Raw genomic sequence first — 26,459 nt, forward strand, 5'->3', positions numbered from 1 at the left:
CCACTGATATAGCGGATGCCGCAAGGCGGCAGAAGCTCTCCACCCCCTCCCTGACAATGGAGACGGTGGATTGAGCTCCGGCCCACCGCATCTACCATGAGTACACTGCGGGGGCTGAGGCGCTGCAGGGTCCTGGTCCCCGGGGTATGGGGGGGTCGCACCTTAAAGCCCGGGTCCGTGGGTGGTCCGCAGTCCGGCAATTCAATGAACGATTGTGGCTTAAGAATGGCGCTAATAGCGGTCGTGGCGCTGCAGGCCGTAACCGCAGATTTGAAATTTAGCCCCCGGCTTTTCTCCTTCATACAGGCCGGAGTTTATGGCCATGCCCACCGGCAGTTACCGCCGCCCACTCTTTCTGGTGCTTCTCGTTCCCTCAAGCGCTCTCACTTCCTGATCCCGGCGGCCATCTTGGTACACCCACAGGGCTGATGCTGCAGCGCTGCTCCAGCCTTTTGAATCACAGCCTTCAGGACTAGCGTTTTCTGTGCATACACTGCGGACCTCCCCTGGGGACTCAAGACACAGGACCTGGGTAAGCTGCAGAAACATGGCTTAACCCTTCCCCTGTTAGTAAGCGCTCTCCTCAAGGCTATGCTATGCCTCAATCAAAGCCTCACAAAAGTCTGGGAAAACCCACACTATGTTCTTTGAAGCATGTACCTCTTGTAAAGTGTCATTACCCCAGGGTTACAATACTTCATTATGCACAGAGTGTGAACTGGTGACTGCTCAGGAACCACCTGACTGCTCAGGAATCACTTGTTACTGATACTGAACCCAGTGAGCCTAGTCCCCCTGAGTGGGCGACCTCCCTTACCCGGTCTATGGCATCCCTGGCAAAAGCGTTAGAATCGTTCCGAGACCTTTCCTCTAACCAGGGCACTATTTCAGACGACGCTTCCGATGATCAGAACCCTTGTACTCCAGGGGTCATACCTTGCCAAAGAGCTCTCGCTCTTCCAGGAACAGGACTCATGCCATATCCTCAGACCATCACCGGGATTCAAGTTCTGAGAGCTCCATTTCTCGTTCCCCTTCCATTGGGGCTAGTAGAGAACCTGTTTCAGAGGACGATTCTGATACGTCCCTAAATCAGGCATTTCATCACGATCAGGAGACTGTCGACTCTGAGTCAGTGAATAAGGCTTTGAAGCTTGAGGTGGAACCTTTATCTAAAATGGATCATACCGTGTCCTTTAAGAGGACCAAGCGAGCTCACAGTGTTCGCCACTCATCCCGAATTTAATGAAATCGTTGAATCTCACAAGATCTGTCCAGATAAATGATTCACAGGCAGAAGCCCATAAAGTCAAAATATTCCTTATCCTCCTCGGAGGGTGCATCTATTAAAAACCAAACCGATCGTCAGATCGACAATATGCGTTCAGCTTTTGAAGCCTCAGCAGCCACACTCTTCCCATCTTTTGCTGCTACATGGGTGGCTAAGGCTATGACCCACTGGGCTGAGTTGGAGATTTTGTAGTGACCGAGTCCCTGGATGCCGCTAACTGCGCTTCTCAAGCAGCAGCAAACGCCATCACCATCCGGAGGTCCTTATGGCTCATGGACTGGCGTGCGGATTCTGCTCCCAAAAAGTCATTGACTTCTCTACCATATCAGAGCGGTCGCCTTTTTTGGCGAAAAGCTCGACCAATTGATTTCTGAAGCCACTGGAGGGAAGAGTAAATTTCTTCCACAACCACAGGCTTCGTTACAACTCAAACTGGTCCTCTGCTTCCACATCTCCCGGTTCCGGCCGGGCACAACATGGAGACAGATTCCCAGGCCTCTTATAAACCTTCCCCTTGATGGAGAGGCAGGTCTTGGCAGTTGGGATCCAGAGGCTCCAGAACGGGCAGACCTTCCACACAATGACTCCCTGTGGTATCCAGAGGACACCCTCAAAGTAGGCGGCCGCCTGCTTTCCTTCAGTGCCGCGTGGTTCTCGGTTGCTCATGACGAGTGGGTCTGCGACCTAGTGTCCTCCGGATACAAGATAGACTTCTTATCTCGTCCTCCCAGGGCAAAAGCTTCAGAATTCTTCCAAGCTATAAGCTCTCTGAGAAAAGACGGAGTTATTATTCCGATCCCTCAAAGCGAACGGTATCAAGGTTTTTATTCAAACCTCTTCATGGTTCCAAAAAAGGACGGTACAGTACGGCCCATACTGGACCTAAAACTGCTAAACACGTTGTCCGGGTGCGACGGTTCCGGATGGAATCGCTTCGTTCTGTCATCGCCTGCATAGGAAAAGGCAAGTTCCTGGCATCTATAGACATCCAGGACGCGTACCTCCACATTCCTATTTTACCTTCTCACAAAAGGTTTCTTCGTTTTGCAGTTCAGGAACAACACTTCCAATTCATTGCTCTGCCCATCGGCCTCACCATCCCTCTTAGGGTATTCACAAAGGTCATGGCGGCTGCCGTGGCCATACTCCACACCCGAGAGGTGGTGGTGCTACCGTATCTAGACGATATCCTCATCAAAGGCCCCTTTTTCCGCGCCTGCAAGGAGGCTGTGAACATCACAATAGATTCTCTTTGTCGCCTGGGTTGTAAGATAAAGTTCAAAAAATCTTCCCCAGTACCGGCTCAGCGAACTTACTTTCTAGGAATGATACCGGACTCGTCCCAGTGGTCGGTGCTTCTTCCCCCGAAAAAGGTCTCAGCCTTACAGCGGGAAGCTCGGAAGCTCTCTCCACCTCGCACTCACTCTCTGCGCTTCAGTATGAGAGTCCTCGGCAGCCTTGGAGGCGTTTCCATTTGCCCAATTGCACCTCCGTCCCTTACAGCATGCCCTCCTGGCTATTTGTGACAGGAACCCGTTCTCCCTCGACCGTCGGTTCTTCCTTCCCCTGCGAGTCAGACAGTTTCTCAGGTGGTGGTCATTAAAATCCTCCCTGAACCAAGGGAAGTTTTTTCTTCCAGTACATTGGCTAGTTGTGACAACAGATGCCAGTCTTCTAGGCTGCTCAGGGCAGCTGGTGACTTCACGCCTTCCGATCAACATCTTAGAAATTCGGGCAATCAGGTTAGCTCTTTTCCTATTCCATCCCTTTCTGGCTGGTTGTCCCATCAGGATTCAGTCTAACAATGCCACTGCAGTGGCATACATCAACCGACAAGGGGCAGCCATGAACGAGGTAGGCTACATTCTCCATTGGGCCGAGGAAAACCGCTCAATGATTTCTGCGGTTCACATCCGGGAGTGGACAATTGGGAGGCAGATTCCCTCAGTTGTCAAGGCCTCAACTCCGGTGAGTGGTCTCTCCATCCGGAGATCTTCCACCTGATCTGCTGTCGTTGAGGCTCCCCAGAAGTGGATCTGATGGCCTCACGGCTAAATTCCAAGGTTCCCGACTTCATAGCTCGGTCCCACGATTCAGCAGCAATCGGGGCAGATGCACTCGTACTCCTGTGGCATCGTTTTCGGTTTCCGTACATATTTCCCCCGCTCCCCTTACTGCTGACAGTCATCAAGAAGATCAGAGCGGAGAGAGTACCGGTAATCCTGATTGCGCCAGATTGGCCGCGCCGGGCGTGGTACGTGGAACTAGTTCAACTAGTCGCTGATGTTCCCTGGCGATTACCGAATCGCGCAGGCCTCCTTTAACAGGGCCCCATTTACCACCAGAACTGTGTTTGACGGCATGGCCGTTGAGTCCTGGGTTCTAACCCAGGCAGGTTTCTTTCCGAAAGTCATCTCTACCATGATCAGCGCTACAAAGCCTACGTCTATGCGCATTTATCATCGCATTTGTAAAACCTTCTTTTTCCTGGTGCAACGACCGGTGATGTTCTCTTGAATTTTCTTTCCATGAATTCCTTCCATCTTCAAATTTTTACAAACGGGTTTGGACTTAGGTCTCGCCCTTAGTTCTCTCAAGGGGCAGATTTCAGCCCTGTCCGTTCTGTTCCAACGCAGGATTGCTAACAGATTACAAGTGAAGACATTCATTCAGGGAATCTCCCATAGGGTGCCGCCCTATAAGATGCCGTTGGAACCATGGGACCTTAATCTGGTCCTCGGAGTCTTGCAAGAATCTCCTTTCGAACCTCCACAGGAGGTTTCCCTGTCTTTTCTTTCAAGGAAGGTTGTCTTCCTGTTGCGGTCACATCCATTAGACGAGTCTCAGAGCTGGCGGCTCTGTCTTGTTCCGTTCCTGAATTTTCATCAGGATAGGGTGGTTTTGAGAACATCCCTGTCCATTTTGACAATGTTGTCTCATCCTTTCATCTCAATCAGGAGATTGTCTTACCGTCTCTCTGTCCGGCACCAGTACATCGCATCGAGAAGGCCCTCCACACACTGGATTTAGTGAGAGCTCTCACAAGATACGTCTCACGGACGGCGTCCTTCCACAGGTCGGATGCCCTGTTTGTGCTGCAGGAAGGGCCAAGGAAGGGGTTTCCCGCTTCCAAGGCGACAATAGCAAATTGGATTCGTTCAGCTATTCAGGAGTCCTATCGAGTCAGAGGTCATTCTGTCCCAGTAGGGATTAAAGCTCATTCCACTCAGTCAGTGGGTGCGTCTTGGGCCATCCGACACCAAGCTTCGGCAGCACAAGTTTGCAGACCTGCGACCTGGTCCAGTCTGCATACGTTTGCAAAACATTGCCATATGCATTCTCAGGCCTCGACAAATGCAACTGTCGGCAGACGAATTTTGCAGGCGGCTGTGCCGCATCTGTAACCTGTGGGTACAAGAAGCAATTACAGTGGATTGTTCCCCACCCATGGACGGCTTCAGGACGTCCCATGGTCCTGTGTCCCCCAATGAGGCGTAGGAGAAATAGGGATTTTTGTGTACGCACCGTAAAATCCTTTTCTCCGAGCCAATCATTGGGCGACACAGCACCCACCCGGTTAGCCTGACGGCTTTGGTTTTCTGTGTTTCCTTTGTTTTGACATAGTTCATTCTGGTTAAATGTTAATCTCCTACTGCTTTGTTACCGAACTGGTTCACTTGGAGCCAGCAGGAGGGTGTATACTGCAGGGGAGGAGCTATTCTTTCTGTATTACTTAGTGTCCTCCTAGTGGACACCCATGGTCCTGTGTCCCCCAATGATTGGCTCGGAGAAAAAGATTTTACGGTGAGTACACAAAAATCCCTATTTTTAACTCTGTATGTGCTGGTATTCATTATGCAAGCAAAGGGTCCGGTCAGTGAGGGGTCAGCAGTCTGCATTATGAATACCTAATCAGAGCACCACATACAACAACCCCACCTTAGGGCATAAGAATCTCATTTACACAAAACTGAAAATAAAGATTAAAGAACAACCACAAGACGGATTTCATCAACCAAGGTATCATTTTATTCAGCAAACAGCGCCGACCTGACACTGTGTGTAGGTTACTATGCACAATCCTGCTAACAGGTTCACTTTAAACATGTACACATGCCGTCTTGAGGGACCTTGTGCTGCGTGGCAATGGGTGCTAAGAGGAGAAGGACTCTTGAGCAGACACTCCAACATTACATACCTGCATAATTCAATATCCAAAAGAGTAAAAGGTCCTGTAGTCTCTGATTCGCCGTAAGTTCTCCTATCTACTGTGCGGGCGGGAGAGAGACGCCACCGGGTTCTAAAGCCGCCATATTTCTGCTGCCGCGTGCTGCAAAGTTAAATTAAAGGTGTGCTGACTGCAAGCAAGAGAGAGTGTCTGAGCCCAGGGAGCCCTCGTTCGTAACATAAAGAGGGGGCCCCCAGCTGGATAAGCCTGTAAAAGGAGGGTAAATGCACTGCCTTATTAGTCCCTTCTGGCACAATCCCTGCTGAGGGGGAGGAATGCTTCCTTTTGACAAGAGATCTTTGGCAAGTGGTGGGTAAAATGACCTTCAGCTAAAGATCTGGCAGGAAGGAAGGAGCAGCACAGCTGGGACTTCAGGAGGACACCTGCTCATCCTGTGTGAGGAGACAGGAATATTAGTGGGGAGGTGGCGGCCTGACTAAAGCAGTTCTCCCATAGGGCACAAAATGCAACAAGAAGAAGCCAAAAGCCAGAAGGGAGCATTCAGGTATCAAATAAGTCCCAATACGCAGACTTTGAAATGGAGGAGGATGAATCCCCTGAAATAGCTGCCACCTCTCGGTGGTCCCCAGAGATGGGAGAAAAAAAAATGGTGCTCCTGTAAAAGCAGCTTTGGGAGAATATCCCTCTTTACTGGATGTTGTGAATGCAGTCAATTAAGGTAATACCACCCTTTTAGCACTGGCTGGTCAGGTGGGATTCATCAAGGAAACCATTTCCATAATCTGTGAGCCCCAGGAAGCCCTTCCACGGTCCGTAGAGACACTAAAAATCATACAGAGGCGGCGGACCTGCTGGCTATGGCGGAAGACCTGGAAAATCACCAGAGACACACAAATAACGGGCTCTAAAGATCCAGATATAAATTTAATGTAAGCTCAGGAGAACCAGGATATTGGGCTTGGTGGGCAGAAAGTCTCATTCTTCACAGACTTTTTGGCCTCCATTCTGTGTACTCCAGTTATGCCAGAGGTGTAAGCCTCTTAGTAGATGAGTATCCCCTTTAAGAGCTCAGTGCACATTATCCCATTTCGAATGCATGATTGCCATGGTATATATACCTCCTCAATACTCTGTTTCGCGCAATAAAATACTAGTGAAACTTGCAGAAATGCCAGATATCCCCCTCATAATTATGGGCGAGTTAAATTATATTTAATCCTAAGGATAAGTGTCCTGCATGGAATGAATCTTTTTTCCTTTTGGTCACCCTTCTTAATGAACCTGATCTGGGTCTGATTGGTATTTCTAGGGCGAGAGCTTCCAATATAAAGTTTTTCTGTTGTGCTTCATCGACATTCGTCCTTCTCACAAATTGGTATGGCTCTGTAATTCCCTTATGGCCCCTTTCCTATGTGACATTGAATATTCCACTAGGTACTTATCAGATCCCTCTCCTATCCTAGTTCAGGTACTGGTGGACCCAAAGTAGCCTATATGTTCCTTGGACTGGAAACTCAATCCATTTTAGCTCATAGTTGTGAAAAATGATAATTTCAAGGGGAAATTGTCAGAATTTTTTTTTACTTTAGTTCGAAACCGGGCATCCATTAATGTAGTTTGGGACGCCATTAAGGCTTTTCTGAGAGGGGACCCAATAAGACAAATGAAGAATGTAACGGATATATTGCAAAACAAGGGAGAGTAGCTGGAGAATATGGGTGCAAATGATTGAGGTAGCCTATATTCTCAATAATAGTTCAGAAAATCAGGTGTGGTTGAAGGAGACCCAGCAACAACTATGATCATTCCAACTAGAGAAGGCGGATAATAAACATATGTTTTTAAAACAACAGTTTTATGGAGAGGGGGAAACAACTGGTTGTTTATTAGACAAACTGGCTCAGGCACAATGGGATAACGCATTTTTATATCCATTAAGGGTCAGAAAACGGAATAAAAGTACTCATAGTACTAAAGAATTGAAGATTTCACATGGTTTAATTTTTATCCCTTATTCATCCATTAATTATGACGCGATGCGGAGGCTCCGCCCACCGGTCCTGGAGCTTCTCGCCCAGTGTCCACACAGGAGGAGCGGGGACACAGACCTGAGTAATTGAGCGCTGCATTTTACAGATTGTATCCCTCCGTGATCCTCCTCCCTGCTGTATCCCCACAGAGGTGGGCCACAGAGAAGGGTACATCATGTCCCAGCCTAAGGTTTAAAAAAAAGTCTAACAAGACTATGACTATATTCTTTACTTCATGCTCCTCCTGCCAATCTGCGTTTCCCAAGGCTCAGAGTTCGCCGCTCTGCAATGCCTGTGACCCCAACTGCACTCAGGAGCCCTCCGCCGCCACCACCGAGCCCAGTGTACCTAGTCCCCCTGAGTGGGATTCGTCACTATCTCTATCCATGGCTTCGCTGGCCAAAGCGATTAAATCCCTCCGTGATCCTTTGGGGGACCAGAGCGTTTACAGGACTGATGTAGACGGACCCTCCCCAAGCCGGGCGCAGTCGGATAGCGGGGGCCGAAAGCACTCTAGAAACCGTCAGGCACCTAGAAAACGGATCCGTAACACGTCTCCTGAGCAGACACGTGCCTTGTCGCCTCATAGCTCCGTTTCTCTCTCCAGGGTTCAGTAGCGAACGCGAATCTGACTGCAAACCTGATGGTTCATTAGATCTGGATTCGCCAGACTTTCAGAAGACAGTGTATTTGCTTATTGAGGCACTCAACTATGCTTTAACACTAGGACTACTGGTATAGTCATTTTGACTACTTACTTGCAGTAGTTCTAGTCAGGATTCACGAGTCCAGTAGTCCTAGTGTTAAAGGTTGAGGAAGATTCCGGCTCGGCTCCAGATCAGACCGTGTCCTTTAAGAGAACTAAACGCTCTCATAAGGCATTTGCTATTCACTCTAAATTTAGAACCATAGTTAATAGGCACAGAGAGCGCCCGGATAAACGCTTCACAGGACAAAGACCCCTTGAAGCCAAGTATCCCTTTTCAGCTGATCTGAAAAAAAAAGATTGGGCTGAATCTCGGGTTGATCCCCCAGTATCTCGCCTAGTATCCAAAACTCTTGTCTGTGCCGGATGGCTCATCCTTCAAAAATCCCACGGACCGTCAGATAGAAAGTTTGGCTCGCTCTGTCTTTGAAGCATCGCATCAGGTTCGGCTCTCTATCCATCCTTTGCCACAGCTTGGGTAGCTAAGGCTATGGTCTTCTGGTCAGAGACCTTAGCTAATTCACTTCGGAACAGTAACCTTCCTCCAGAGGAGGCCAACACCTTGCCAACCAAATTTCCTGGGAAGGCGATTACCTGGTGCATGCATCCTTGGATGCGGCCGGTTGTGCTGCTCAGTCAGCAGTCAAAGCCATCTCTATCAGAAGGTCATTATGGCTCAGAGTGGAAGGCGGACTTTGCTTCAAAAAAGTCTCTCACCTTCCTTCCTTATCAAAGCGTCCGCTTATTAGGGGAAAAGCTGGATCAGATAATTTCCGATACTATGAGAGGAAAGAGTAAATGCCTTCTCCAACAGAGACTTAGGCTACTTTCACACATCAGGTTTTCAGTGTCAGGCTAAATCCGGCTAAATTTAAAAAAACCGGATCAGGCAAATGTTGCCGCTGGATCAGGTTTATTTTTTCCCATAGACTTGTATTCGTGCCGGATTGCACCGGATGACATTGCGTTTCGTCCGGTTTTCGCCGGATCCTGCAAATCTGCCGCTTCCAGTTTCTTGAAAAAACGTCCATAGCAACGTTTTTTTTTTGTCTCCGGCGAAAAAGCCTGGAGCACCGGATCCGGCTATTTGCTAGAATGGAAGCCTATGGGAGCCGGAAGGTGCCGATGCAGAAAAAGGTGGATCCGGCGGCCTGATCAGGTTTTTTAAACTGAGCATGCTTCAAATTTTTTTTATCCAATAATATAGATATGCTAGCCAGATCCGTCAAAAAAACGGATCCGTCGCAACAGTTTTTCACAATCTGCATTGGATCCAGTTTTTTCAACATTTGCCGGAGTTAGCCTGACACTGAAAACCTGATGTGTGAAAGTAGCCTTAGAAGTCCCTTTTGGAGACATCAACAAATCCTTTTCCATTCCTTTCGCTCCACTCCAAGCTGGGCCACTACCACTACTTCATCAGGTTCAGGACACTCTCCACGAAGAGATGGTGGAACTCTGGTCTCATACAGACCTAACCACCACTGGAAGCCCCGAACCAAACAGTCGAGGCCTAAAGGACCTAGGTCCCAGAGATTTTCCTCAAGCTGACTATCAGCGCTATCCGGTCGACACCAGCGGGGTAGGCAGCCGTCTACTTCTTTCGTCGGGTCTGGCTTTCAGTCATCTCCGACGAGTAGGTCAGAGATCTGGTGCCGTCTGGATACAAAATCGACTTTGCTGCACTCCCCCTTCACGTTTCTTTTTCTCCTGTCCTCCCTCTTCAGAGGCAAGGGCAAACGCTTTTTCCCGGGCCATAGACACATTGCGTCACGATGGTGTCATTTTCACCGTCCCAGAAAGCGAAAGGTTTCACGGTTTCTATTCAAACCTTTTTGTCGCCCCAAAGAAGGACGGAAAGGTGAGACCTATACTAGACCTCAAACTTCTAAACGAGTTTGTCAAAGTCCGCCATTTCCACATGGAATCTCTGCGTTCAGTTATCACTTCCCTGGAAGAAGGGGAATTCTTGGCCTCAATCGACATCCGAGACACTTACATGCACATTCCAATTTTTCCCCCTCACTAGAGATTCCTGCGCTTCGCCATTCGCGACCAGCATTTCAAATTCAAGGCCCTGCCCTTTGACCTTGCTACTGCCCCCAGAGTGTTCACAAAGGTCATGGCCATCCTGCATTTTTCGGGGCATGATCGTTCTGTCCTATCTGGATGACCTGTTGATCAAAGGTCCGCCCTTCCACAACTACGCGGAGTCTGTTTGCATTACTTGTGATACCCTTTCTTGCCTGGGCTGGCTGGATAAACTTAAACAAATCCTTCCCGGTCCCAGCCCAGCTAATTTCCTTTCTATGAATGTCTCTGGACTCGTCTCGGGGTTTGGTAACTCTCCCTCCAGACAAAGTCTTAGCCCTTCAACAAGAAGCCTGAGTGCTTTGTCAGTCTTACCCTCACTCCATCCAGTTTGCAATGTGGGTACTAGGAAAGATGGTGGCCGCGATGGAAACTGTTCCCTTTGCTCAACTGCACCTTCGTCCCCTGCAACATGGCCTTCTGGCAGCTTGGACAGAAACCCTTTCTCCCTCGGCTGAAGGTGCCGCTTATCCTTGCAGGTCAGACAGACTCTCAGGTGTTGGACATTGAACTTTTCCCTCAACCGGGGGAAGTCTTTTCTACCCGTTCAATAGCTAGTAGTGACTACCGATGCCAGTCTTTCGGGCTGGGGAGCAGTTTTCCGCCACCACACTTCAAGGGACACTGGTCAATTCAGGGATCGATGCTACCGATCAACGTTCTGGAGATCCGTGCTATTCGACTGGCTCTGCAGCACTTCCATCATCTTCTGGTGGGTCACCCCATCCGTATCCAATCAGACAACGCCACGGCTGTGGCATATATCAGTCATCAGGGGGTACCCGCAGCAGGGCAGCCATGTTCGAGGTAACTCGCATCCTTCGTTGGGCAGAGAACAACCGCTCTGTGATCTCAGCGGTGCACATTCCAGTAGTGGAAAACTGGACAGCGGACTTCCTCAGCCGTCAGGGTCTCACTTCGGGGAGTGGGACCTCCATCCAGAAGTCTTCAACCAGATTTGTCTTCTCTGCGGGATTCCAGATTATTATTGTACATTTTTATAACGCCATTTATTCCAGGGGGCAAATATAGGCAAAGACAACTAAGCATGAGCAAAAAATAAGGCACACAGGTACATAAGGAGGGAGGACCCTGCCCGCGAGGGCTCACAGTCTGCAGGTTGTGGAGCTCATGGCGTCAAGACTGAATGCCAAGGTTCCCCAGTTTATAGCGAGGTTTCGAGATCCAAGAACTATCGGTGTCGACGCTCTGGTTCTTTCATGGCACCATTTTGCCCCTCTGTACATTTTTCCTCCTATACCGTTACTCCCCAGAGTAATGAGGAAAATCAAGGCGGAAGGAGTACCAGTGATCCTGGCCGCTCCCGATTGGCCTCGCCGCGCGTGGGTGTATATTGTGAGGAGGGTGTATACTGCTGAGGAGGAGCTAACTTTTTTAGTGTCAGCCTCCTAGTGGCAAGCAGCATACAACCCATGGTCTGTGTCCCCCAGTGAGTGGCTCAGAGAAAAGGATTTTACGATGAATACACAAAAATCCCTGTTTTCCCTAAAGAGGGAAAGGTCAAAGAGCTACCTGACTTGTATAGACAAATTTCTTTGACTTCCAATGTTAAAATACTGGCCAAAATCCTTGCAACACACCTGATTTCGGTCATCACTTCTGTAATTTACCCTGATCAAGTGGGGTTCATGCCCTCAAAATCTACAGCCATAAATTTATGGAGTCTTAACAATCTACAAGTGGCACAAGCAGATTCCAATCACAAGTATGTCCTTTCACTGGACACTAATAAAGCCTTCAATAGTGTAGAATGGGGGATATATCTGGGCTGTGCTAAAAGAGATGGGCTTTGGCCCTAAATTTATTAAGTGGATTATGCTACCATGTAAATCTCCAGCTGTTAGAGGGAAGGCAAATGTAGACATCTCTGACAGTTTTGAACTTTTTAAGGCACAAGGCAGGGCTGTCCACTTTCTCCCCTACTATTTGTTTTGCAATAGAATCTTTAGCTTGCATTATTAGGAAGCACCCGAGGCTAGAAGGGCTTACATATAGGAATAAGGAAGAAAGGGTTCCTTGTAATTTGGTAACCTGTTATTGTTTATTAATAATTATAGTACTCCTCTTCCCAATAAGAAAATAATAATAGGTACATTTGGGAACTTCTCGGGGCTAACTATAAACTGGTCAAAATCCACACTTTTCCCTCTGGATAGGAGGGAATTGAAGGGGATGGATGCGGTCTCAAATGTTTAAATAGTACAGAAATTCAAATACCTTGGTATCTCACCTACTGTATTCTCACCCATCCCTTGTAGATTGTGAGCCTTCGCGGGCAGGGTCCTCATTCCTCCTGTACCAGTTATGACTTGTATTGTTTAAGATTATTGTACTTGTTTTTATGTATACCCCTCCTCACATGTAAAGCGCCATGGAATAAATGGCGCTATAACAATAAATAATAATAATAATAATAATCTACATTACAAAGGAGACTAATAATTCTATTCCTTTATTATGAACCCATTGTAATCAAGTGTAGAAATTAAGTTGTTGCCTGGGTAAAACTACCACTATCGACTAGGCAGAACCAATCTCATCAAAATGTATTTTGTGCCCTTCACAACTCTTCTATCTGGATACCTAATTTATTGGTCAGTGGTAATATTTTCACACACCTGGTCTGGAAACTGGGTATTTCAAGAATAAAACATGAAAAATTACAGCTACCCGAATATCAAAGAGGTTTAGCACTCCCACATACTTGGGGGTACTTTTTGCCATCCCAATTTCAATATTTTAGAGGATGAGCTTTGGAAGGGATTCAAGAGGTGGGGACTGTAGTCTGGAAATATTTGAGGGGGGAGTGCAAATTTGCTAGATCTCTTGGAATCTCATAAATTTAAAGACACCTCCAAGGAGTTCCCTACCATCCTTCTTATGCATAAAACATGGTGGTTTTGTAAGACGTTACTGGGAATGAGCGATTGCTTGCAGTATACTCCTATTTGGAATAACTCTTGTTTCTGTAAGTGCTTGGGGAGTAGTAAAAACAGGTATTGAGGTATGTGTATTAATTGATTCTTGATGGTCCCTTCTGCTCCTTTGAACACCTAAAACAGGAACTTAACTTGGATAATTCTGAATTCTTGAGATATCTACATCTAAGACATTCAGTAAGAGATCAAGAGACCATTTTGGACTTTTCCATCTCAGTTGATGGGATACCAGACTATGTGGTAATGAGTATTTTTTTTTATTATTATTATTATTATTATACATTTTTATAGTGCCATTTATTCCATGGCGCTTTACATGTGAATACGGGGCAAATATAGACAATTACATTAAACATGAGCAGATAACAAGGCACACGAATACATAAGGAGGGAGGACCCTGCCCGCGAGGGCTCACAGTCTGCAGGGGGTGGGTGAGGATACACTAGGAGAGGGAAGAGCTGGCTGTGCGGCTGTTCAGTAGGTTGAGGATCACTGCAGGCTGTAGGCTTGTCGGAAGAGATGAGTCTTCAGGTTCTTTTTGAAGGTTTCTATGGTAGGCGCAAGTCTGATGTGTTGGGGTAGAGAGTTCCAGAGTATGGCGGAAGCACGGGAGAAGTCTTGGATGCAGTTATGGGAAGAAGAGATGAGAGGGGAGTAGAGAAGGAGGTCTTGGGAGGATCGGAGGTCGCGTGTAGGTAGGTACCGGGAGACCGGGAGAGTAAAGCGACTAAGGGTATTATCTCGTTGATGTATAGCTCTTTATTACCAAAATTCCTGGGTGACTTTACGGCTGTAGTCAAAACAAGATGAGAGAGAGATGTTGGTCATGTTTACAAAGAAGAATTGTATAATATCTTGGAATCCACCAGCCTGATATTGATTAATACTTACGAGAAGAGGCCGTAACTGTTTGATCCATAGAGTCTGTAGAACCCCAGATTTTGGGGAGGAAAATAGAAAAAAATGTTAAAGTAAAATGGGGATCCGTCTTACAGTCCGAATTTACAGTAGCTTACACGGGTAGAAGGGGAGAGGCGGTGGTGAAGCGGGGTCACATGAGACAGGGTCGCTGCTGCAGGAAGCAGGTGGCAGGAGTGGGGCTATGCTATGGGACCTGGGCTTGGTGGATTGGCTGTCCAGGCGGTAAGAGACCTTCCATTATGATCCAAGTTCTTAATCTCCAGCGACCTTTTTCCTGATGTCCACACCGGGAAATGTGCAGAAAGGGGACTCAGCTCCTGACTTACTGCCGACATTTTGTTGAAGCCAAGGTCCTGCATCCTCTCACCGCCGAAACAACCCGTCCTCCAAACCCGGGGCCCACAGCATCGCCCCACTCTTGCCACCCCCAGCTTCTTGCAGCAGCAACCCTGCCGTCTTGCAGCTACTTCACCGCGCCTTCTCCTCGACTCCTAGTAAACTACATTCGGACTATAGGATTCACCTGCAGTTTCTTCCCAAATTTGGGGGGGGAAAGTGCGTCTTACAGTCCAAAAAATACGGTAATAGGTAATTAATTTAAGCTCTTATACTCTTATATAAGTAGAGTCAGAATGTGTAATTTAGTTTGGTTTATTTAGGTGAAATACGGCAAGAAACGAGAGTGGAGGGTTTGTTGGGGAGGGGCGGGAGTTAATGGGGTTGAGACTTCAGTTGTATTTGTATAAACAGTGGTCATGTATGACAACAATGTATTTGTTGACAATGTATAGTCTGCGTTTGTAACGGTTAGGCTAGGTTCATATTGCGTTAATGTGACCGCGCTAACGACAGCGTTGCACGGCGAAATTAACGCCGTGCAACGCGTCCGTTAGCGCGCCCATTAACAGCAATGGGGATGCGCATCACTAGCGCGTGCCATTTTCGGCACGCGCTAGCGATGTGCCGGTGTTTTGTGGTGCACTGCGGACGCTGCTTGCAGCGTCCGCGGCGCGCCCGAGGTCCGTTCCCCGCTCTCGCAGATCTGAGATCTGCGAGAGCGGGGACGTTTAACGCGACCCCATAAAACAACATTGCTTTAGAGCAATCTGCTAGCGCTAGGCGCTAAACGGATTGCTCTAACACAATATGAACCAAGCCTTGTACTGTTCTGAAGTCTGCAATGTCATCTGCTTCAATAAGAGTGTTCCTGATTAAAAAGAAAAACATGTATACCGTACTTGACAAAATAGTTGATAAGAAAAAAATTCAGCTCACCCCTGAGATGCTATTCCAATCCGGGAGGAGCACGGCGTCCCTGCTGCTGCACAGCGCTGAAGTTGATTGAGGAAAATAGAGTTGGAACCAGCTCAGCACACCGGAAAAATTAAAAATTTACGAAGTCTTTATTGGAAATCCATTAAAATTAGAAGTGATGAAAAAATGGGCATACATTATAAACATCTGTGAAGCACTTTGGGGTTCAAAGTGCTCACAAAACATCTAGATAAGTTCCTTAGGGGGATCTAGTTTCCAAAATGGTGTCACTTGTGGGGGGTTTCCACTGTTTCGGCAGATCAGGGGCTCTCCAAATGCGACATGGCGTCAGATCTCAATTCCAGCCAATTCTACATTGCAAAAGTCAAGCGGCGCTATTTCCAAGCCATGTCGTGCGCCCAAACAGTGGTTTACACCCACATATGGGGTATCGGCATATTCAGGAGAAATTGCACAACAAATTTTGTGGTTCATTTTCTCTTTCTACACTTGTGAAAATAAAAAAAAAATTGGTTCTGAAGTAAAATTTTTGTGAAAAAGTTAAATGTTCATTTTTTCCTTTCACATTGCTTCAGTTGCTGTGAAGCATGTAAAGGGTTAATACACTTCTTGAATGTGGTTTTGATCAGTTTGATGTATGTAGCTTTTAGAATGGTGTCACCTTTGGGTATTTTCTGCCATATAGACCCCTCAAAGTCCCTTCAAATGTGAGGTGGTCCCTAAAAAAATGGTGTTGTAAATTTTGTTGTAAAAATGAGAAATCGCTGGTCAACTTTTAACCATTACAACATCCTAACAAAAAAAAAATTTGTTTCCCAAATTGTGCTGTTGTAAAGTAGACATGTGTGAAATGTTATTTATTAACTATTTTGTGTGACATCTCTCTCCGATTTAAGGGAATAAAAATAAAAAGTTTGAAAATTGTGTAATTTAAAATTTTTTCGCCATATTTCCGTTTTTTTCATAAATAAACGCAAGTCATATCGAAGAAATATTACCACTAACATGAAGTACAATATGTCACGAAAGAACAATCTCAGAATCAGCGGGATCCGTTAAAGCGTTCCAGAATTACCTCATAAAGTGACAGTGGTCAGAATTGTAAAAATTGGCCTGGTCATTAACGGTACCGTCACACTAAACGATATCGCTAGCGATCCGTGATGTTGCAGCGTCCTGGCTAGCGATATCGTTCAGTTTGACACACAGCAGCGATCAGAATCCTGCTGTGATGTCGTTGGTCGCTGCAGAAAGTCCAGCGCTTTATTTGGTCGCTGGACTCCCTGCAGACATCGCTGAATTGGCGTGTGTGACACCGATTCAGCGATGTCTTCACTGGTAACCAGGGTAAACATCGGGTTACTAAGCGCAGGGCCGCGCTTAGTAACCCGATGTTTACCCTGGTTACCAGCGTAAAAGTAAAAAACAAAAAAAAAACACTTCATACTTACCTTCCGCTGTCTGTCCCTCGGCGCTCTGCTTCTCTGCCCTGTGTAAGCACAGCGGCCGAAAGCAGAGCACAGTGGTGATGTCACCGCTCTGCTTTCCGGCCGCTGGGCTTACACAGGGCAGAGAAGCAGAGCGCCGAGGGACAGACAGCGGAAGGTAAGCATGAAGTGTTTTGTTTTTTTTACTTTTACGCTGGTAACCAGGGTAAACATCGGGTTACTAAGCGCGGCCCTGCGCTTAGTAACCCGATGTTTACCCTGGTTACCGGCATCGTTGGTCGCTGGAGAGCTGTCTGTGTGACAGCTCTCCAGCGACCAAACAGCGACGCTGCAGTGATCCGGATCGTTGTCGGTATCGCTGCAGCGTCGCTCAGTGTGACGGTACCTTAAGCTGCAAATTGGCTCTGTCACAAAGGGTTAATGATGCGTGAATGTGTTCAGATAAGGTGTTATCCAAGCATGCTCATGTGCTAGCAGATTGTCTTTGGTGTGATCAAAAAATGAGTCCCCACAGCTGCAGAAACACATGCAGGGTTTGCGACGAACAGACGCATGAACATATTTTATGAGCACAGCTGTTAGCGCACGAGCATGATCGGATAACACCTTATCAGAGGTTCACTCATCACTAGTGTATATAAGTATGTATATATATACACGTGTGTGTGTGTGTATATAGTATATATACGTGTGTGTGTATATATATATATATATATATATATATATATATATATATATATATATAGTATATATACGTGTGTTTATTGTGCACACTGATTAAACTATGTAGTCAATTACTAGCAGCTATTGGCTGAGATTTCAAACATGGCTGCCTTTTAAATTTTACCTGTATATATTTTTTGTGTAAAATCATCTATTTTCATCCTTTTTAGGATATGTATTGTCAATTCTTAAACCATGATTTGACGTATGTGATCTTTTCTTTATATCTTGTGGGAACATAATGGTCACAGTGGTCTTTGTTCTAGTGATTAGCAAGGATTTCTAACTTGGGAAATAATAGTGTAACTTTCGTATGTAAGAATCTGTGTTCTTCCTCTGCCATTTCACAATGACTTACACAGTTGTGCGTTTTTTTCAGATGACACTTCTAGAAGGCAGCATAGCTGTCAATGGGTCCTTTGCCTATGTTGCTCAGCAGGCTTGGATACTGAATGCTACGCTAAGAGATAACATTCTCTTTGGAAAAGAATATGATGAGGAAAGGTATGTAGACATGTAACAAGGATTCAAAAGTAAACTACAGTCTTCTTCAATTAAAAAATGCAGAAAAAATCTTTGGTGTACAATGTTGCTTTAATTCTTTGCGTCTTAATATTATTTTACTTCTGGCTGGTGTAGAGAATATCCCAGAATGCTTGCAACAGAGCATAGAAATTTCTCAGCAAGTTGACCGCACCACAAGTCTTATGGAAAATAAAATGTTAAATCTACAATCGTATAAGAAAAATAAAGTGTTCTCGATGTTTAAAAGGGGTATTAAGGACAATTTAAATTTTTCTATTATGAGCTTAAGAATCTGACAGGCAGCCTGTTGTGCCCTGTGCCAATCTTTGTCACAGAGCAGTGACTGCTCCTGCCTGTGATTCAGCGGCTTCTGCTGACTTCACATAGACAGAGCAACAACTTCTCTTATGCTGTACTCTATCGACGGAATGTGACTGGCAAAGTCATCATGATTGGCAGCTGGTTCAACCCTGCCTCTCCGGTGCCTGCTCAGAGTGGTCTGGTCACTGACTGCTTCTGCCTGCAATTCAACTGCTCCATGTCAACAGAGCAGCTCTTCCTCTTCCGGCTGCTCTGTCAACTGGGCATGACTGCTGACATCTTGCTGATTGACAGTGCGCTTCCTGCAGTTAGGCATAGTTGAGCTGGCTGTCAATCAGCCTGATGTCGGCAGTTATGCCCTGTTGATGGTGCAGCATGGCAGAGGAAGAGATGCTCTGTCGACGTGGAGCAGCTGAATTGTCAGCAGAAGAAGTCGATTACCGCTCTAAGTTGGCATCAGGTAGAGCAGGCAAGTAAATTGCAAGTTAAATACCTGCAAGTTAAAAGTAAAATGGTCCTGGACAACCCCTTTAACAAGGAGAATATTGGTGATGCATTCATTTTTAAGCTAAAAACTAGAGAAACCCTTCAGCCTGACTATGTTCTTATCATTCGCTTATATTATACTACACTAGATATCCGCATTTGTTTCTGAAAAACAAGCTTCAGAGTTGTATCTGGCAGATCACTGTATGTGATGAATTCTCAGCCATAAAAATAACTTGTGAGCCTCCAGTGGGCAGCATGTTGTATTACTGTAATGTCATTTGTTCTTAGAATTTGCACTGAAGACTTACGGTAATCTATTTATGAGTATATTTTTAGGATCATAATTTAAGAAATTATTCCTCTTCTTGGCAATAATCTGGTATGGCTGAGTGTTTGTACCTCTAGTTCCACACAATGTATAATAGAAAATGAAAGCTTGATACTCACAGACTAAAAATTTACTTAAAGGATTAGTTAAAGTTTGATCAATTGATGAACCAAGCTGTATTGTTTGACTGGTTACAGGATTATTTTGATCTGTATGTCCTTACTTTGTTTCTATCTCTAGGTATAACACTGTGTTGAGCGTTTGCTGTCTGAGACCAGATTTGGCAATACTTCCCAATAGTGACTTGACAGAGGTGCGTTCTATATGGTACTCTATTGCAATTTCTATTGCAAACCTAATGTTTACCTTAACTGTTAATTCACCGTATGATATAGTGCCTGGTTCTAAATTATAAATTATACCACCCAGGTTTAACATTATTGCTTCAGCCCCTTTCTGACATATGATGTACTATCCCGTCGAGGTAGAGTGGGCCCGTATGACCACCGACGGGATAGTACGTCACATGCAATCGGCCGAGCTCACGGGGAGAGCGCGGCCGGGTGTCAGCTGACTATCGCAGCTGACATCCGGCACTATGTGCCAGGAGCGGTAACGGACCGCCCCCGGCACATTAACCTCAGTCATACTGCGATCAAAGATGATCGCAGCGTTCCGGCGGTACAGGGAAGCAACACGCAGGGAGGAGGCTCCCGGCGTGCTTCCCTGAGACCCTCGGTACAAGGCGATGTGCTCACCTTGTAGCGAGCGTCTCCGCCCTGCAAGCCCCGGATCCAAAATGGCCACGGGGCTACATCCGGGTCCTGCAGGGAGGTGGCTTACCAGCGCCTGCTCACAGCAAGCGCTGGGAGCAAGCGCCTGGTAAGCCTGCAGCCCTTAATGTCAGATCGCTGATCTGACACAGTGCTGTCCAAAGTGTCAGATCAGCGATCTGACCCTATACCATGATGCCCCCCCTGGGGCAATGTTGTTATAAAGTAAAAAAAAAATATTCACTTGTGTAAAAAAAAATAAAAAAAAAAATTCCTAAATAAAGAAAGAATATATATATTGTTCCCATAAATACATACCTTTATCTAAATAAATAAAAAAAAAAAAAACAATAAAAGTACACATATTTAGTATCGCCGTGTCCGTAACGACCCGACCTATAAAACTGTCCCAGTAGTTAACCCCTTCAGTGAATGGTGTAAAAAAAAAAAAAAAGAAAGAAAAAAAGAGGCAACAAACAACCCTTTATTATCATACCGCCGATTAAAAAGACGGATATAAATAACCATGGTACCGCTGAAAACGTCATCTTGTCCTGCAAAAAACGAGCCGCCATACAGCATCAGCAGCAAAAAAATTAAAAAGTTATAGTCCTCAGAATAAAGGGATGCAAAAATAATTATTTTTTCTATAAAATAGTTTTTATCATATAAAAGCGCCAAAACATAAAAAAAAAAATATAAATGAGGTATCGCTGTAATCGTACTGACCCGAAGGATAAAACTGCTTTATCAATTTTTCCAAACGTGGAACGTTATAAGCGCCCCCCTAAAAGAAATTCATGAATAGCTGGTTTATGGTCATTCTGCCTCACAAAAATCGGAATAAAAAGTGATCAAAAAAGTCACGTGCCTGAAAATGTTACCAATAAAAACGTCAACTCGTCCCGCAAAAAACAAGACCTCACATGACTCTGTGGACCAAAATATGGAAAAATTATAGCTCTCAAGATGTGGAGACGCAAAAACTATTTCTTGCAATAAATAGTGTGTGTGTGTGACGGCTGTCAATCATAAAAATCCGCTAAAAAAACGCCATATATAGTAAATCAAACCATCCCTTCATCACCCCCTTAGTTATGGAAAAATAATAAAATGAAAAAAATGTATTTATTTCCATTTTCCCATTAGGGTTAGGGCTAGGGTTAGGGCTTCGGTTAGAGATAGGGTTAAGGCTGGGGTTAGGGATAAGTTTGGGGCTAGGGTTAGGGTTTCAGTTAGAATTGGGGGTTTCCACTGTTTAGGCACATCAGGGGCTCTCCAAACGCGACATGGCGTCCGATGTCAATTCCAGCCAATTCTGCGTTGAAAAAGTAAAACAGTGCTCCTTCCCTTCCAAGCTCTCCCGTGCGCCCAAACAGGGGTTTACCAAAACATATGGGGTATCAGCATACTCAGGACAAATTGGACAACAACTTTTGGTGCCCAATTTCTCTTGTTACCCTTGGGAAAATAAAAATTTGGGGGGCTAAAAAAAACATTTTTGTGGGAAAAAATTTATTTTTATTTTCACGGCTCTGCGTTATAAACTGTAGTGAAACACTTGGGGGTTCAAAGTTCTCACAACACATCTAGAAAAGTTCATTGGGGGTCTAGTTTCCAATATGGGGTCACTTGTGGGGGTTTCTACTGTTTAGTTACATGAGTGACTCTGCAAATGCAACGTGACGCCTACAGACCAATCCATCTAAGTCTGCATTCCAAATGGCGCTCCTTCCCTTCCAGGCTCTGCCATGCGCCCAAACAGTGGTTTACCCCCACATATGGGGTATGAGCGTACTCAGGACAATTTGCAACAACTTTTGGGGTCCAATTATTTATCTTACCCTTGGGAAAATAAAAAATTGGGGGCAAAAAGATCATTTTTGTGACAAAATATGATTTTTTATTTTTACGGCTCTGCATTATAAACTTCTGTGAAGCACTTGGTGGGTCAAAATGCTAACCACACATCTAGATCAGTTCCTTAGGGGGTCTACTTTCCAAAATGGTGTCACTTGTGGGGGGTTTCAATGTTTAGGCACATTAGTGGGTCTCCAAACGCAACATGGCGTCCCATCTCAATTCCTGTCAATTTTGCATTGAAAAGTCAAACGGCGCTCCTTCCCTTCCGAGCTCTGCCATGCGCCCAAACAGTGGTTTACTCCCAAATATGGGGTATCGGCGTACTCAGGACAAATTGTACAACAACTTTTGGGGTCCATTTTCTCTTGTTACCCTTGGTAAAATAAAACAAATTGGAGCTGAAGTCAATTTTGTGTGAAACAAAGTTAAATGTTCATTTTTATTTAAACATTCCCAAAATTCCTGTGAAGCACCAGAAGGGTTAATAAACTTCTTGAATGTGGGTTTTGAGCACCTTGAGGGGTTTTTAGAATGGTGTCACACTTGGGTATTTTCTATCATATAGACCCCTCAAAATGACTTCAAATGAGATGTGGTCCCTAAAAAAAAAATGGTGTTGTAAAAATGAGAAATTGCTGGTCAACTTTTAACCCTTATAACTCCCTAACAAAAAAAAATGTTGGTTCCAAAATTGTTCTGATGTAATGTAGACATGTGGGAAATGTTACTCATTAAGTATTTTGTGTGACATATCTCTGTGATTTAAGGGCATAAAAATTCAAAGTTGTAAAATTGCGAAATTTTCAAAAATTTTCGCCAAATTTTCGTTTTTTTTTTTTCACAAATAAACGCAAGTTTTATCGAATAAATTTTATCATGAAGTACAATATGTCACGAGAAAACTGTGTCAGAGTCATCAGGATCCGTAGAAGCGTCCCAGAGTTATAACCTCATAAAGGGACAGTGGTCAGAATTGTAAAAATTGGCCTGGTCATTAACGTGCAAACCAGAGGTTAATAAATGATTAAAGAGAGAAAGAATTACCTCCTGAGATTATTTAAATAATAGTCAATATATATATATATATTAAAAAGTTTCTGATCATCGCTGGTACTATTGATTTATGGGGGAAACAATAAATGAGGTATCACATTACACATATAGAGAGGGAAAAAGGGAGAAGGCAGTGTACACAAAAAGACAGTGGGGGGGGGGGGGGGGAGTTCTAAAAATGCAGGAGTCTGTAGATGAATTCTCAGTGATATAATGTCATAAATCTGATGGTCCATCACACACATTAACTCTGTTAAGTGTCGAGGAAGGATGTAATATGCAAAGGAGTATTCCTAACCTAGACAGTTATCACATATTCCCAGGGATATTTCGTAAATGACTGATAGTTGTGGGTGCCAGGCTAAGAGTGAATGAAGTGTTGTCTATGCATGTCCGATGGTTGCCTCACCAGGAGAGGCGTGTTGGAATGGTATACATGACTAGACTCTTGCCTTCCAGATATTAAAACCCTCAGCATTCAAGGTAGAGAACTCTGTTAAAAGCCGGATGAAAAGTTGCACATCTAATCAACTCCCATTCAATTTATCAACTCCATAGTTCCATGTTAACTTGCATTTTGGATTTTGATCCCTGCAGCTCTGGGAATATGAAGACGTGTGCACATATACATATGCATAAGTGACATGTATGAATTCTGACCATCTTGAATGTATTTTAAGGCGGAATTGTATGTCACAGGCTCTGCTTCGGTCAGATTTTTAGCCACAAACATGATTATTTATGCACTTAGTACGAAAATGTAACATCTGGGGCAAAATGTTATGTAGACCTCCAGTTATAAAGTACAGGAAGTAATTTTCAGTGTGTGTCAGGTTTCTGCTTTCAGAAAATGTCAGTATGCATATATATTTATTAGCTTTTTTATTTGAATAAAAATAAATTTCTTTTTGTCTAAAAGGTGACTTTTTGAGGGCATGCGTAGCTGATCATAATTGTGTTGCACTATTTTCTCTGTAGATTGGAGAGCGTGGAGCAAACTTGAGTGGTGGTCAGAGGCAAAGAATCAGTCTGGCAAGAGCCCTCTACAGTGACCGTAGCATTTTCATGCTGGATGATCCCCTTAGTGCCTTAGATGCCCATGTAGGCAATCACATCTTCAACAGTGCCATCAAAAAGCACCTGAAATCTAAAACTATTTTGTTTATCACCCACCAACTTCAGGTAAAGGTCAGAGCCGAGAGAGGTGCTAAGAATGGTGCCAGGGTGACATAGCCTGAAAACATGGTCACATTTGCCACACCTTCTGTCATTCTATGCCCTCTTTACTACTTTCTACCTCCAGTACCTTGTGGACTGTGATGAAGTCATTTACATGAAGGAAGGATGCATTTCAGAAAGAGGGACGCATGAGGATCTTATAAAGCTAAATGGAGAATATGCTACAATTTTTAACAACTTTCAACTAGGGGAAGCTCCTCATATTGAGGTAAGTTTTAGGCTTTTTAACTGCTTTTTGGATTACTCTTGTAATATTAAGTCAGGAAATCAAACTTTTCTTAGGTTGATGAACTTGAAATAGCCATCTTCGTTGTACCCTTCTACCGTTTATGGGTTTGTACACAAATTTGATCTTTTACTAATAAAGATTGATTTTGTTCTGTGTAGATCCATAGTGGAAATAATTAGTATTCAATAAATGGAAGACAGCGTAATAATACTATTATTATTTATTATTATAGCACCATTTATTCCATGGCGCTTTACATGTGAGGAGGGGTATACATAATAAAAACAAGTACAATAATCTTAAAGGGAACCTGTCACCCCGTTTTTTGAGATTGAGATATAAATACTGTTAAATAGGGCCTGCGCTGTGCGTTACTATAGTGTATGTAGTGTACCCTGATTCCCCATGTATGCCGAGAAATACATTACCAAAGTCGCCGTTTTCGCCTGTCAATCAGGCTGGTCTGGTCAGGTGGGCGTGTTCACAGCGTTCTTTTCTTCCCCAGGTTTCCGTTGGTGGCGTAGTGGTGTGCGCATGTCCAAGGTCCGGATTCGCTGTGCCCACGTGAAGACACAGCGCGCGATCTGCGCTGTCATTCCTTTCATCGGTGCGGGCGGCCATCTTCCTGGGGCCGCGCGTGCGCAGATGTAGTGCTCTGCTGCACGGGGCTTCAGGAAAATGGCCGCGGGATGCCGCGCGTGCGCAGAAGAGATCGCGGCGGCCATTTTCCCAAAGCCGAGTTTGCATCTCGGCTTTGGGAAAATGGCCGCCGCGATCTCTTCTGCGCACGCGCGGCATCCCGCGGCCATTTTCCTGAAGCCCCGTGCAGCAGAGCACTACATCTGCGCACGCGCGGCCCCAGGAAGATGGCCGCCCGCACCGATGAAAGGAATGACAGCGCAGATCGCGCGCTGTGTCTTCACGTGGGCACAGGGAATCCGGACCTTGGACATGCGCACACCACTACGCCACCAACGGAAACCTGGGGAAGAAAAGAACGCTGTGAACACGCCCACCTGACCAGACCAGCCTGATTGACAGGCGAAAACGCCGACTTTGGTAATGTATTTCTCGGCATACATGGGGAATCAGGGTACACTACATACACCATAGTAACGCACAGCACAGGCCCTATTTAACAGTATTTATATCTCAATCTCAAAAAACGGGGTGACAGGTTCCCTTTAAACAATACAAGTCATAACTGGTACAGGAGGAGTGAGGACCCTGCCCGCGAAGGCTCACAATCTACAAGGGATGGGTGAGAATACAGTAGGTGAGGATAAGAGCTGGTCATGCAGCGGTTTGGTCGATCGGTGGTTACTGCAGGTTGTAGGCTTGTCGGAAGAGGTGGGTCTTCAGGCTCTTTTTGAAGGTTTCGATGGTAGGTGAGAGTCTGATATGTTGCGGTAGAGGGTTCCAGAGTAGGGGTGATGCGCGAGAGAAATCTTGTATACGATTGTGGGAAGAGGAGATAAGAGGGGAGTAGAGAAGGAGATCTTGTGAGGATCGGAGGTTGCGTGCAGCAAAATACCGGGAGACGAGGTCACAGATGTATGGAGGAGACAGGCTTTGGATAGCTTTGTATGTCATGGTTAGGGTTTTGTACTGGAGTCTCTGGGTAATGGGGAGCCAGTGGAGGGATTGACAGAGGGGAGAGGCCGGGGAATAGTGGGGGAACAGGTGGATTATTCGGGCAGCAAACTTTAGAAAAGATTGGAGGGGTGCGAGAGTGTTAAAGGGGAGGCCACAGACGTTACAGTAGTCGAGGCGGGAGATGATGAGGGCATGGACTAGAGTTTTTGCAGATTCTTGGTTTAGGAATGTATGGATCCGTGAAATATTTTTGTGTTGAAGGTAATATAAAATAGTGGTAATAAAGTTTCCTGTTGGGTACTGTAGCACAGTTTCCGACAGGTAGTCCATTACTGGCACAGTACTGCTAGAATTGTCACTTCACTGAATTCAGCTCTGTAGTGATGTAAAGTCACAATAACATTGTAT

The 26,459-nt window shown here is 45.3% G+C and overlaps 1 protein-coding gene across 1 annotated transcript in view; it reads left to right on the top strand.

The window, feature by feature from the left end:
• Positions 1-26,459, top strand: part of ABCC5 (ATP binding cassette subfamily C member 5) — a 139,483-nt gene that overhangs the window by 76,938 nt on the left and 36,086 nt on the right. The window contains exons 13-16 of the mRNA XM_069726983.1: positions 18,015-18,139; positions 19,539-19,611; positions 23,966-24,169; positions 24,291-24,434. Of these exons, the coding sequence (XP_069583084.1) occupies positions 18,015-18,139; positions 19,539-19,611; positions 23,966-24,169; positions 24,291-24,434 (546 nt within the window). The remainder of the gene's footprint in view (positions 1-18,014; positions 18,140-19,538; positions 19,612-23,965; positions 24,170-24,290; positions 24,435-26,459) is intronic.

The sequence above is a fragment of the Ranitomeya imitator genome, chromosome 5 (assembly GCF_032444005.1).
Source record: "Ranitomeya imitator isolate aRanImi1 chromosome 5, aRanImi1.pri, whole genome shotgun sequence".
Lineage (NCBI taxonomy): Eukaryota > Metazoa > Chordata > Amphibia > Anura > Dendrobatidae > Ranitomeya > Ranitomeya imitator.